Below are 12,650 nucleotides of genomic sequence, written 5' to 3'. Positions count from 1 at the left end.
TGACTGGTGGAGAAATGAAGCGCACTTGTCAGAGGTATCAGCGTGGTCTGGCTTCTGTGCAGATCCTTTGTCTCCAGGTGACTGTATCTTTTGAAGTTCAGTTCTGAGACTCGGTAGCTCACGGAAGCATTTGTACGTAACTTATTTTATTCACGTGGTCTAGTTACTCTTAACTGTATTGCTGCCTTGAGGCTTGAGATAGGCTGTGCTCTGGAGGGGATTATCTGGCTCACAACGTCGCTTTACAAGGTTTAAGACTTTGTCATTTCTGTTGAAAATGCAGAAGTGGCTTAAAAAAACCCCAGAGACTAAATTTACCACTTCCTCTGGAACCAGAGTTGCTTCATACACTGCTCGTTTCTCAGCTCTGAGCGATTGAAAAGGGAGGGTGGAAGATAAGCTCACAAAGCTGACAATGGCTGTTGTTCTGCTGCAAGTGAACTGTGTCCATCACAGAGCTGGATCATTTCAGGTGCAATGTTGGTTGCAGAGAATTGACGGTTTTTCCAGTTCCTTCTGGCTTTCTTGTGTTTCCCACCTTCCTCCCCTGGCAGTCACGCATGGCTTTGCAATTTCCTCTCCCTCCTAGGCATAAAATAATGACTGTTTAACCTCTACTGATCTTGCGGTCTAGTCACCTGATGTGTACGATGACTTGTGGTGGGGTCGGGCTTATCAGCAGATACAATGCTAATGGAGTTGTGTCTTCTGGATCAAAGTGACCCTGCCAGCCTTGGCAGATGAACCGAGGAGCAGGGGTTTGGCTTTGTCCATCTCTGTACGTACTATTAGATGCTTGTATCTCACAGAGGAATGATTTTGTTTCTGAAGTCAGTTATTGAAAGTGTCCCAAAAGTATTAAAAAAAATGGATTCTAAAAATACGTGGTCCAGATAACACAAAAGGATGAAAAAAATAATCTAATGAGAGAGTGGAGAAAATGGATCTCTAAATTTTTATGTCTTGTTCTTTTTCTGCGTGAAAAAGCTGGAGAAGGTAAAGTGAGCCCGTTTGCTCCAGAAAGCTGACAAACTGAGGTTTGATGAAACTGCTGTAGGTTACTGTCTTGAGAGAAATATGTATGCTAGAAGCCTGAGATTAAAAACAGATTGGAGATATTTAAAATAGAAAAAGACTGAGCAAGGGCAATATAAACAACCATCACTCAAGGCATAATTCAACTTAAAACTGCCCCACGCGCAGGGGCCGGGGAGAGCTCTGCGCCCTGTGCACCATCTGACGGTGGGGGACGGTGGCTCTCTGGATTTCCAGGCCATCGCTCGGCCGTGGGAGGACGTTCTGCTGCCATCCCACCTCCAGTGTCTGTGAGCCACGGTGAAGGTAGGTGGCTGTTTTGCCTCTACCGTTTCCTTGGTCGCCTCCCCCGCCTGTAACACTGTCCTTTGTGTCCAGCGTGGGTGAGAATTCACTGGCATATTTAGCTAACCGCAGCACCAGGCTTCTTAGCACGTGCTTGTATGTGCTTGGGTTAACGGTGCCTTTGAAAGCGATGTTCACAATAAAGGTCATGGTTCCAGTCTTAATTACAGGATAGCTGCTTGGCCGCATATGCTCGATGTTACATGCCAGTTAACAGATTGTCGGGGGCAAGAAATGGGGCTCTGCGCAAGAGCCTGTTCACTGGAGCCAGCCTGAAAAACTCCCTAGCCTCTAAATGAAAGGAAGCTGCAGAATCGCTGCCGCTTTTCACCCCCTCTGCCCCACCTCCAAAGAAAACCCCAGCACAAAACCCTTGTGACGTCCCCAGCATCTGTGCAGTGGGGTAGTTCCTCTACAGCCTTTCTGCGGAGGACCCCAGCATTACAAGACATGCCGCCGTGGATGCAGGAGGATCTTTCCACTTAAGAAAATGGAGGCAAAAGCAGGTAAAGGATTTAGCCAAACCTTGAGTCGGATCTGGCAAGAGACCCAGCAGGGCTGAGCCTTCATCCCTGGCCTCTGGAGTGCTGGCTTGCTCCCCCGTGGGCTCTGGAGTCAGGGAGAAACCCACGCAGTGTTCAAAACCAGTGCATCCCCGGTGGAGGCAGCTCGCTGTGCTTGTTAGCGCAGGCTCGGAGAGGAGCCGCAGCAGGAGCAGCCTCAAGACCAGAAGCGATGAAGAAATGCGATGGCAGGCGAGGAACCGCTCTGCAGGCAGCGCTGGAGGTGATGCTTTCCTCTCCCTTCTCTTAATAACATACCCTGATTCCTACTGCAGAAGTTAAACTGACCTGCCGTTCGTTCGCATCCCAGCCTGGAAGGGATCTGATGTGAAGGGATGAGTAGAGAGATGGTCTCCTGTCCTGTGTCCTCCCATCCCACACGGGTGAGAGCTGCTTGTCTTGGTGCAGGGCTGGCGCAGGAGGCAGTGGTCGGACACCTGGAAAGCCTGAACTCTCCTGGTGAAGAGCAGAGGCAGAGCAGCTTGTAGCCAAAGGACGACTAGAGAAAATGTGCAGGCAGCAGGAAAAACTTAAAAAAGCCGCAGCTTTCAGCCACGTGGGAGCTGTTGTGGGAGCTGCGTCCCTCTTGGTGCGTTTAGGGCAGCAGCGAGGCTGGGTGCTGCAATGGGCAAACTGCTGCTGGAGGATGGGGCAGCTCGCTGCTTCCCAGAGGGACTTTTCCCACTGTGGAGATTCACTCCTGACCAGAGCCGCGGAGACCCACCAGCCTCCAGGGACATCTCGGGATCTCCACGTGTGTCTGCTGGGATCACGGCAACACGCGTGAAGGGAAACATGGCTAATGGACTTGAGGACCAAGGGAGAGATGAGCTGCCCGCTCAGTGCCACCCCGCAGAGCCTTTATCTACAGCTGACCCCTCACATGAGGATTAATTCTGCAGCTCAACAAATACGAGGTTATCGTGTCCGCATCCTGCAGCTGAGAAGTCCCATCGGGGCCCTGCCTTCCCTGTATGAGACCCCGATGCGCTGCTGTCCCGCTTCTGCGACGTTACTCGGGGAGAGAAGGGGTGAGCGCATCCCTCCACGCGTGACTCTGCAGCCGGCTTGCAGCAGGGGAGTGAGAAGCTGAAGCCCATCTCTCCTTCCCAGCGCTTCCAGCAGGAGCTGAGCTCCTGGGAGTTACTCTGCCCAGCTAGGAAAGGGATAAAAATCAGTTGCTCTGAAGCAGGAGGGAAAAAAAACAGAGGGGTGCGTGGCTGGTAGGTGGGGGTACGTGCACGCAGCCGTGACTGCGGCAAGCCTGGGCTTGGGTCCCACTGGGCTCAGTGGGACGCAGGAACCGGCAGCAGCTGCTGCTCAGGGCGGCTGGGTCCAGGCACCGCGGGGTCCTGCCGAGCTGCGAATCTCCCTGGCCGTGGGAGGCGATGCCGACACACGTCTCGCTCCGGGTGGGCTTCGACCGCAGATACTGCCTGCTGCGGGCCAGCACCGGCAGGCAGGGCCTCCCTGCTGCATCCGTCCCCCTGAAACGCATTGGGGACTGGGGGACGGGGCTACTTCCCCTCCGCTCTCCTGGCCACGTCCTTCCCCGGTGCACGGGGGGCGAGTTGCCTGCATCCCGCCGAGCAGCGGGGGCTGCCGGGAGCATCCCGGGGCTGGTGGCTCATCCACGTGCGGTGATGGCGGAGAGGCCTGGCTCGCAGGCAGGCAGGCAGGCAGGCAGGGGCAGGGCGGCCGCCGAGCTGCTTTGCGCTCCCCCAACGCCCACGTAAGGAAGTGGTTGCATTTCTCGGAGAGGAAAAGGGAAGTCGGGCTGCCTCCACGGGGCAGTCAGCAGCTCCCGCCGCTCGCTGCGGGCTGCCGTTCGTGTCGACTGTCCAGAGTCCATGAACTAGCCCTGCCTGCCCTGCCTGCGCTGCCCAGCAAGGTAAGGAGCGAGGAGGCAGCTCTGCCGCCCCGGCGAGGAGCTGAGTCTGTCCCATGGGGGCTGTGGCCGTCACCTCTCCTGGTGCTCACACCCTGCTCGAGGGAAGGTGGGGACCCCCTGGCCGGGGCTGCTTTGGGGTGCAAGGGGGGTGCAGGCAGCGCCTCGCCGCTCGTGAGTTTTGCTGTCGCTCCGTTTCAGGCTTTTTTTTTTTTTTTTTTTTCCTCCCAGCTTTGGCAGCAAGTTTGAGTTTTATTCTCTTGCCGGGGGCCCGGCAGCTGCAGGGTGTTGGAAGGGGTCCCCTGTGGGGGTCCCACGGGGGTTGGTGCCGGCAGAGCCAGAGCTGCCTGCGATCTGTCCTCTCTGCCTTGGGCGTCAGCTGCCTCCAGCTTTACCCAGTGCGAGGAAGAGGAGGGTCAGAGCTGCCCTTCATCTGCCCCGGGGCAGTGATGTTCCCCCCGGGCCAGGCTGGCTCCTGGGGTACCCCACACCAATGTCTGGGACTGAGGACGGTGTCCCCGGCCTGGCTGGCAGGAGCACGGGGGGGTGACACCCTGCAGCTGCCGCGGGGAGCAGAGGGGCTCCCTGGGGCTGGTGCCGGGGTCTCGGCAGTGCGGGAGGACCAGGCCACCACGGTGGCCGGGGACAGCTTCGTGGGGTCCTGCGGCTCCTAGTGGGACCGTCACTGTATCCCTGTGCCGGTGGGTGCAAACCCACCTCCCGCTGCCCCGCCAGGCTCTGTAAAACCAAAAATACAGCTCCTCTGGTGCACGGCTTCCTCCCCGGGACCGGGAGGAGCCCCCAGCGCTCGGCTCCTGCCAAGGTTTGGTTATCTCCTCCAAGGATGTTTCCGAACTGCTCGGCGCCTAAGGCTGGCTGGGGAGATAACAGAGCTGCATCGGGTCCCAATCCCGCCCTGTCTGGCCATCTGAAAACGCCCCTTTTCCTCCCTCGAGAGCCCCCATGTCGAGCAGGGGGATAGCCACGGCCCCTCCGATGCTCTTCCCTGCTGAGAAAGGGGCTGCTGAGCTCCCCGCGGGTCTCCCCGGGGCTCCCACCACGGGCAGGAGCACGGCTCAGCCCACGGGGCGTCAGCAGGGGACTGGCCGTAAACCAGCTGCTGGGGAAATGAGACATAAACCGCTGCAGGGAGCGATCGGAGCTCGAACGGCCGAGCAGCCCTTGCTTCTCACCCAGCGCTCCCGCAGCGGCCGAGGACGGCTTCCGCTCCCCGGCGCAGCGGCCGAGCCCGTGCCTTCGGGGGCTGGCGTTAAACGGGTGAAGAGCAAACCCCTGGGGAGGAGGGTCCAGGCCTCTGAGCATCCCAACCACCTGAAAAAAAAAAAAAAGCATCGCTGTTTTCTTAGCAAACGTTGAAGCTGGAAGGCACCACGGCATGCCCTGCCTCCCATCCCTCCTCCCCAGGAGCCATTTCAGCCGGGTCCCCATTTCAGCGGGGTCCCCATTTCACACACTTTCCTGCTCCTCATCTTTTGCAATGCCAACAGCGGCGTGCCTGCTTGCTGACGATTTTATTCGGCACTCGTGGTGCAGCTCCGGCTGCAGGGCTCGGGGCAGAGGCACAGGGCGGCAGCGGCTTTGTACCCTCCCGTGGGTCACCCCGTGCTGAAGCCCAGCAGGATCGGTGGGGCTGGGGTTGGGCAGCTGCCTGCTCAGCCATGCCCGCGTCCTTGGCCGGCGGGGACGGGTGTTTCAGCAGGGGCTCAGCCGTGGGGTGCGTGACGGCAGGGGTTGTGCCACGCATCGGCACTGGGATTTCTCCACGTGCGACAGGCGGGTGATGGAGCTCCGCGGATTTTCTTTTCACCAGCCCGGGGACAGAGGTTTGCTAGGAGGAATTTTTTTTTTTTTCCCTTCCCGTGTACCGTTTTTAGCTGCCAAAGAAAACGGGCAGCATTCAGGGAGTTCCCAAAATAGCCGAGAGGCAAGCTGTGAGTAATCCCCATCCGTCACGCCCTGGCGAGGTGTTTTCCTACATCCGTGCGTTACCTCGGCCGGATGGCCAAGGGGCTGCACCGCTGCTCCAAACCCTTCCCAGTCCCGTGGCACCCAGAGCGGGCTTGCAGGAAGCTGCTCTGTCCTGCGGCACCGGAGCGGTCGGTGGGCGCTGCCGGGAGCGGTGGGAGCTCAGCCAAGGGAAGGGATTAGTCACTGGCTCGCCGGGGCTGAGCAGGGATGGGACGGGACGGGATGGGACGGGATGGGACGGGACGGGATGGGATGGGATGGGATGGGATGGGATGGGATGGGATGGGATGGGATGGGGGTGTCTCCATGGGGCTTTGGCTCTTCCTAAATAAGAGGCGGGGAAGGAGCAAGCGGAGCTGGCCCTGTGGAGCTGGTGGGAGCAGGCGGAGGGAGGAGGTGCTGCCCATGGTGGGACCCCCGGGACGCGCATGGGGCTGGCGGGGCTGGCACCGGCGTCCCCGTGTGCCCACCAGGCTCCAGCCAGCTGGGGCAGGATGGCGGTGCCATTTGGGAGTCCCTGGAAGTGGTCCCCGCTTCCCGTCTGGCTGTGGGACACCCACGTGGCACCCAGCTATGGGGTGCCTGGCCATGGGGCACCCATCTGGTACCCAGCCATGGGACACTCAGTGTTGGGTGCCCGGCCGTGGGGCGGCAGTGTGGGGAACATCTCCTCCAGCTCCACCTGGACCCTCCCTCACCCCCTGAGCTGGACCTGCCGGGGCACCCTTCCCCCTTGCTTGGGCACGCTGTGAGCTTGGAAATCCTCGGGGAAACCCCTTCCCTGGCAGAGGGGGGACGTGGTGGGCTGCAACGTGGGGCTGATCCCGGCAGGAAGGAGTGCGTGGTGGGGCTGGGAGCGGGGGGGTCCTGCTGGGGGCTTGTCCCTGTGGCCAGAGCAGCATCTCCTGACGGCCACGGGGGTCTTGCCCTGTCCCCAGCCCGCAAGCCATGGCCTACCACAGCTTCCTGCTGGAGCCCATCAGCTGCCACGCCTGGAACAAAGACCGGACCCGTAAGTACGGCCGGGGCACCCCATCCCAAAATCCCCAGGGACAGCCCCAAGCACCGACTGTCCCTGTGGAACATCCCCGTGGTGTGCAATGCGTCCCCAGATGGGGCAGAGCTGGGTCGGGCTGCGTCTGGGGAAGCAGATCCTGCCACGGACAGATTTTGGGGCTGGGGACAGCTCGTGTTCCCCCTGCATCCCCCTGGTCCCGCTGCCAGGACAGAGCCCAGTGTCCGGCCCCGAGGCACCACGGCAGCTGGTGCGGAGAGGGACGGATGAAGCACTGAGAGGAAAGCAGAGCAGAGCCGGGTGATTCACGGCCGATGGCATTTCCCGGCCACGGCGCGGGGGATGTGGGAGAGAACAAAAAGGGCTTTCTCCGTTGCGGCCGGCGTGCTGGGCAGGCAGGGCAGGATGGGGCTGGATGGGAGCTGAGAACCTGCAGCCATCCCATCCCGTCCCATCCCATCCCATCCGGTCCCATCCCATCCCATCACATGCCATCCCATCCCATTCCATCTCGTCCCATCTCGTCCCATCCCGTCCCACCAGCCCCACGGGACCACACGCTGGGGAAGGGAGGACACTGGGCTGTTGGGTCTGGGGGAGCTTCTCCCTTCCCCGTAGGGACAGTAGTTTGCAGGAGCAGGGCCAGCTTCTGGGCAGCGTGGGGCGGAGGCTGGGGGGCTTGGTGGGACCCCGGCCATGCAGATGGGGCTCAGTGGGGTCCCACTGTGCCCCACCGAGCCTGGAGCACAGGAAGGGGCCGGTCGATGCCGGCTGGCCCCGCTCCCCCCGGCAGAGCCCACCACCCAGGAGAGGGCTTTGCCCCGGCTGCTCTCGCCCCGCAGAGATCGCCCTCTGCCCCAACAACCACGAGGTCCACATCTACCGCAAGGATGGGGCCAAGTGGAGCAAAGTCCATGAGCTGAAGGAGCACAATGGGCAGGTGACAGGTGAGTCCCAGCCGACGGAGGGGACGGGGACGCAGCTCACAGGTGACCCTGCCCCAGAGCTGGTCCCAGAGCCACTCGGTGGCACCGGCAGCTTCTGGATGGGGGTTGTGCAGTGGGTAGAGGAGAGGGAGCAGGCTGTGTCTACGTCTCCTGGCTCTGATCCAGCATGTCAGAAGGCACCCAGGGATGTGAGGGATGGGAGGGGAGGGAAGGGGAGGGGAGGGGAGGGGAGGGGAGGGGAGGGAGGGAAGGATGGATGGATGGATGGATGGATGGATGGGAGAGATGGGATGGGATGGGATGGGATGGGATGGGATGGGATGGGATGGAAGGGAGGGAGGGAGGGAGGGAGGGATGGATGGATGGGAGAGATGGGGTGGGATGGGATGGGATGGGATGGAAGGGAGGGAGGGAGGGAGGGAGGGAGGGAGGGATGGGAGAGATGGGGTGGGATGGGATGGGATGGGATGGGATGGGATGGGATGGGATGGGATGGGATGGAAGGGAGGGAGGGAGGGAGGGATGGATGGGAGAGATGGGGTGGGATGGGATGGGATGGGATGGGATGGGATGGGATGGGATGGAAGGGAGGGAGGGAGGGAGGGATGGATGGATGGATGGATGGGGTGGGATGGGTTGGGATGGAATGGTTTGGGGTGGGAGGGATGGGAATGGATGGTGTGGGATGATTTGGGATGGATGTGGGAGTAGGGCAAAGAGGGACTCCAGGGCAGAGACCAGCCAGAACAGCTCTGCCTTCAACTGATCTCCAGCCCCAAGTGACCCGTCCCCACGGCTCCCTGGGCCACCATCACCCCCCTCTGCCTTCCAGGCATCGACTGGGCCCCTGAGAGCAACCGGCTGGTGACGTGTGGGACCGACCGCAATGCCTACGTCTGGACCCTGAAGGGCAACGTCTGGAAACCCACCCTGGTCATCCTGCGGATCAACCGGGCCGCCCGCTGCGTCAAGTGGTCCCCCAAGGAGAACAAGTTTGCCGTGGGCAGCGGCTCCCGGCTCATCTCCATCTGCTACTTTGAGCAGGAGAATGACTGGTGAGGCTCAGCCATGGGCTTGTCCTGGGGGAGATGGAGGGGAGCTGGATGGAGGAGAGGCAGGCGGGGAGGTGTCCTGGGGGAGATGGATGGATGGGGAGATGGACTGGGAGACAGGAGACCAGGAGAGTTGGAGGTGAGACAGGAGGAAATGGGGGAGACAGAGAGGAGCTGGAGGAGGAGGTGGAGGAGGACACATGGGGAGATGGAGGGAAGTTCTCCAAAACCCTGCTGCTGGGGACGGGACATGCTGTCCCCATGCCCTGGCCGCTGCTGCAGGCTGGTCACCCAGGGCAGTTCCTGGGGTGCTTGGAGCCCCGACCCCCGTCAGCCAGCCCTCTGAAAGCCCAGGGGGGGTCCCGGGGGCGGTGGTGCTTCCCCGCTGACGCCAACTGCTCTCCCCGCAGGTGGGTTTGCAAGCACATCAAGAAGCCCATCCGCTCGACGGTGCTCAGCCTCGACTGGCACCCCAACAACGTCCTCCTGGCCGCCGGCTCCTGCGACTTCAAGTGCCGGTGAGGAGCGGGAGAGGGTGGGCGACGGGGGGGCGGGGGGGGGAGGGCCTGAGGTGGGGGGACCCCCCAAGGATGGGTTGGGGTCCCACCCTGGTGCAGCACAGAGGTGTGCGGGGCAGCCCAGCGCCCGGGCTTGCCTGTGGGACAGGCTTCGCCCCTCCGGGAGCTGCTGCGAGCCGGGGACGGGGCGCAGGGGAGATTGGGGGGGGTGAGGGGTGCCCCGGGGACAACTCCAGCCTTACAGCTCCCGGCGGGGCACGGGAGGCGGCGGGGCACCCCAGGGGCTCTGGCAGGGAAACTGAGGCACACAAAGGGGCAGGGATGGAGGCAGCTCCGGTGCTGTGTCCGGGGACGCATGGCAGGGCTCTCTCCCCGCCCCAGGATCTTCTCAGCCTACATCAAGGAGGTGGAGGAGCGGCCCAGCCCCACACCGTGGGGCTCCAAGATGCCCTTCGGGGAGCTGATGTTCGAGTCGAGCAGCAGCTGCGGGTGGGTGCACAGCATCTGCTTCTCGGCCAGCGGCGCCCGCGTGGCCTGGGTGAGCCACGACAGCACCCTCTGCCTCGCCGATGCCAACAAGAAGATGGCGTAAGCAGGGCTGGGGGAATGGAGGGGGCTCGGGGGGGCCTGGGCGCAGCCGTGCCGTGGGCGGCAGGGGGTTTGACTCCCAAAACTGACCCGGAGATGGAGGCGTCTGGGTTGGGGTGGGGGTGAAGGGCCAAGCAGACCTGGCCGGAGGAGGCGACGTGTCCTCTCCTTGCGGTCTTGTGGCTTCCACCTGCGTCACGAGCTGTGCCGGTCTCAGTGCAGAGGGGCTGAAGCTCGGCTCCCTGCTAACGCCCTGCCCTCCCTTGTAGCGTCGCCTCCCTGTGCACCGAGACCTTGCCCCTCCTGGCCGTCACCTTCATCACCGAAAACAGCCTGGTGGCCGCGGTGAGTCCGGACTGGGGACACGGGGTGGGCGCCGTGCCGGCAGCCGGCCGGAGGGTGCTGAGCAGGGCTGCCTGGTTCCCCAGGGCCACGACTGCTACCCGATGCTGTTCACCTACGAGGAGAGCCAGGGCGCGCTGACCTTCGGGGGGAAGCTGGACCTCCCCAAGCAGAGCTCCCAGCGTGGCCTCACCGCCCGTGAGCGCTTCCAGAACCTGGACAAGAAAGCGAGCTCGGACGCTGCCAACGCCACGCTGGACACCCTGCACAAGAACAGCATCAGGCACATACTGGGGGGACAAGTGGGTGGAGGGACAGGCTTGGCTGGGTCACCCCAGGGGCAGCTTGGGGGTTGCTGGCCCCCCGAGCATCCCTTGGCTGTGTTGCCGTCCAGTCCAGGAGCTGGGACAGCCCTGGAGTATCCCTGGGCATCCCTGGAGCATCCCTGGGTATCCTTGGGCATCCCTGGGCATCCCTGGAGCATCCCTGGGTATCCCTGAGCATCCCTGGGCATCCCAGCATGTGGGAGATGGAGGGGTCCAGTCCCGGGAGCTGGGACAGACCTGGGCATCCCTGGAGCATCCCTGGGCATCCCTGAGCATCCCTGGGCAACCCTGGAGCATCCCTTGGCATCCCTGGGTATCCCTGGGTATCCCTGAGCATCCCTGGGCATCCCTGGAGCATCCCTGGGTATCCCTGAAGCATCCCTGAGCATCCCTGGGTATCCCTGAGCATCCCTGAGCATCCCTGGGCATCCCTGGAGCATCCCTGTGTATTCCGGAGCATCCCTGGTTATCCCTGGGCATCCCTGCATGTGGGTGGGGGAGATGGAGGGGTCCAGCCCCGGGAGCTGGGACAGACCTGGGCATCCCTGGAACATCCCTGGGTATCCCTGGAGCATCCCTGCACATGGGTGGGGGAGATGGAGGGGTCTGGCCCCACTCCCACCCACCAACTCCCGGGCAGCCCCGAGGGCTCGGCGGGGGCGTGGGGCTGACTCCCTGCCGCCTCTTTGTGCCCCGCAGCCAGATCTCGGTGCTGGCGGGTGGGAAGGCCAACTGCTCGCAGTTCTGCACCACGGGGATGGACGGCGGCATGAGCATCTGGGACGTCAAGGTGAGGCGTCTCCACGGTGCCTCGGTCTCCCCAGGCTGGGAACACCCAGCGCTGAACCCTCATTAGCCCCAGTTCTAATTGCAATCCCCCCCCACCCCGCTGCTGTGCAGCTCTTTGCTGTGGTGGTGGGGCCCATACTGCCCACGGGGGTCCCACAGTCCTGCGGGGGACCTCCTTTAACCCAGGGCTGGGTGGGGGACGCCCGTGGGTGGCACTTTCACAGCTCGCCATCAGAGGGAGGGGGTTGACGCCAGCCTCGCGCAGGGATCCAGCACCCTCTCCTGGCTTCGGCTTTGCCCACACGGCTTGAAAAATGAGCCAAAAGCAGCCGAAGTTGGGATCTCCTCCCCGTGGGGACAGGTTGGCACCCCAGGGGACAGCTTCCCCCCCCCCGACCGTGCCCCCCCGTTAGCTCCCCAACCACCTCCAGTTGCCTTGGAAGGCAAAAAGCTGATGACGAACGACCTCCCCTTTCGTTTTAGAGCCTGGAGTCGGCACTGAAGGATCTCAAGATCAAATGAAGGAACCAGCCGGGAAGGGCATCCCGGCCGCCAGCCTGCCCCTGCTCCGCTGCGCCTGCCTGCTTTCCCCCGCGAGCCCCCGTGCCACACGAGCCGGCCACGATGCCACCAGCACGCTTCCCCGGCTGCCAGCCAGCCCCGGCGGCTGCTCTCAGACAAAGAAAACAATTTTTTTTTTTTACTATTTTTGTTACCATCCTACCCGATGCTGGTCATACATCGCTTAAAGAAATAAAAAACAAAGTAAGGATTTTCCTGGATAAATCCAACGATTTTTTTTTTGCCTTTTTTTTTTTTTTTTTTTTAAACAAGTCCAATGCGAACACGCGCGTGATTAGAGCACAGCACGGCCGCTGTGCTGCATCTCATCACGGGCGGTCACGTCCTTTCTGCCGCCAGCTCTGAGGATGAATTGGGGAACATCACCCCCCACTTCCCGGCTTCAGCGTGGTCTCAAACCAGGCTTGGTGTTAGAGAAAAGGTAGGGGAGAGGATGGAGGTGGCAAGGGAGCGCAGGTTTCCCATATTGCTCCCGGCACCGAGCTCCTCCTGGCCACCGGTCAAGTCCCGTCAGGTGGGCAATCCCACGCCCGGGGAGCCGGCTCGGAAACCTTGGGCTGCCGAACCAATCCTGCCCCTTTCCAGCCCGTTATCGCAGGCTGTCACGCAATTTTGATCAGAGCACCTCCGACTTCAACCTTCCTCACCTCTAACTCGGGGTATGAGCAGTC

General features: G+C 61.9%; 1 protein-coding gene across 2 annotated transcripts; it reads left to right on the top strand.

Annotated features, from left to right (window-relative positions):
• Window positions 1-3,674: 3,674 nt before the first annotated feature.
• On the top strand, window positions 3,675-12,158 carry ARPC1B (actin related protein 2/3 complex subunit 1B). Of its 2 annotated transcripts, none has more exons than XM_075515070.1 (10): window positions 3,675-3,834; window positions 6,759-6,832; window positions 7,678-7,782; window positions 8,615-8,837; window positions 9,245-9,352; window positions 9,734-9,940; window positions 10,210-10,285; window positions 10,369-10,565; window positions 11,308-11,398; window positions 11,881-12,158. In XM_075515070.1, exons 2-10 carry the CDS (start codon window positions 6,769-6,771, stop codon window positions 11,917-11,919), a joined length of 1,110 nt encoding a protein of 369 aa, XP_075371185.1. In that variant the 5' UTR covers window positions 3,675-3,834; window positions 6,759-6,768; the 3' UTR covers window positions 11,920-12,158. The 2 variants fall into 2 exon arrangements, with proteins under 2 accessions (XP_075371185.1, XP_075371186.1); XM_075515071.1 differs by lacking the exon at window positions 3,675-3,834 and adding an exon at window positions 5,853-6,023.
• The last annotated feature ends 492 nt before the right edge of the window (window positions 12,159-12,650 follow it).

Source organism: Mycteria americana, chromosome 12, assembly GCF_035582795.1.
Source record: "Mycteria americana isolate JAX WOST 10 ecotype Jacksonville Zoo and Gardens chromosome 12, USCA_MyAme_1.0, whole genome shotgun sequence".
Lineage (NCBI taxonomy): Eukaryota > Metazoa > Chordata > Aves > Ciconiiformes > Ciconiidae > Mycteria > Mycteria americana.
Note: the sequence above shows the minus strand (reverse complement) of the source record. Positions and strands in the feature narration are given on the sequence as shown.

Coding starts and splice junctions, on each gene's coding strand:
- ARPC1B (XM_075515070.1), top strand. CDS start 6,769: ATGGCCTACCACAGCTTCCTGCTGGAGCCCATCAGCTGCCACGCCTGG. Junction 8,838..9,244: donor TTTGAGCAGGAGAATGACTG/GTGAGGCTCAGC, acceptor CTCTCCCCGCAG/GTGGGTTTGCAAGCACATCA. Junction 10,566..11,307: donor CTGCACAAGAACAGCATCAG/GCACATACTGGG, acceptor TGTGCCCCGCAG/CCAGATCTCGGTGCTGGCGG.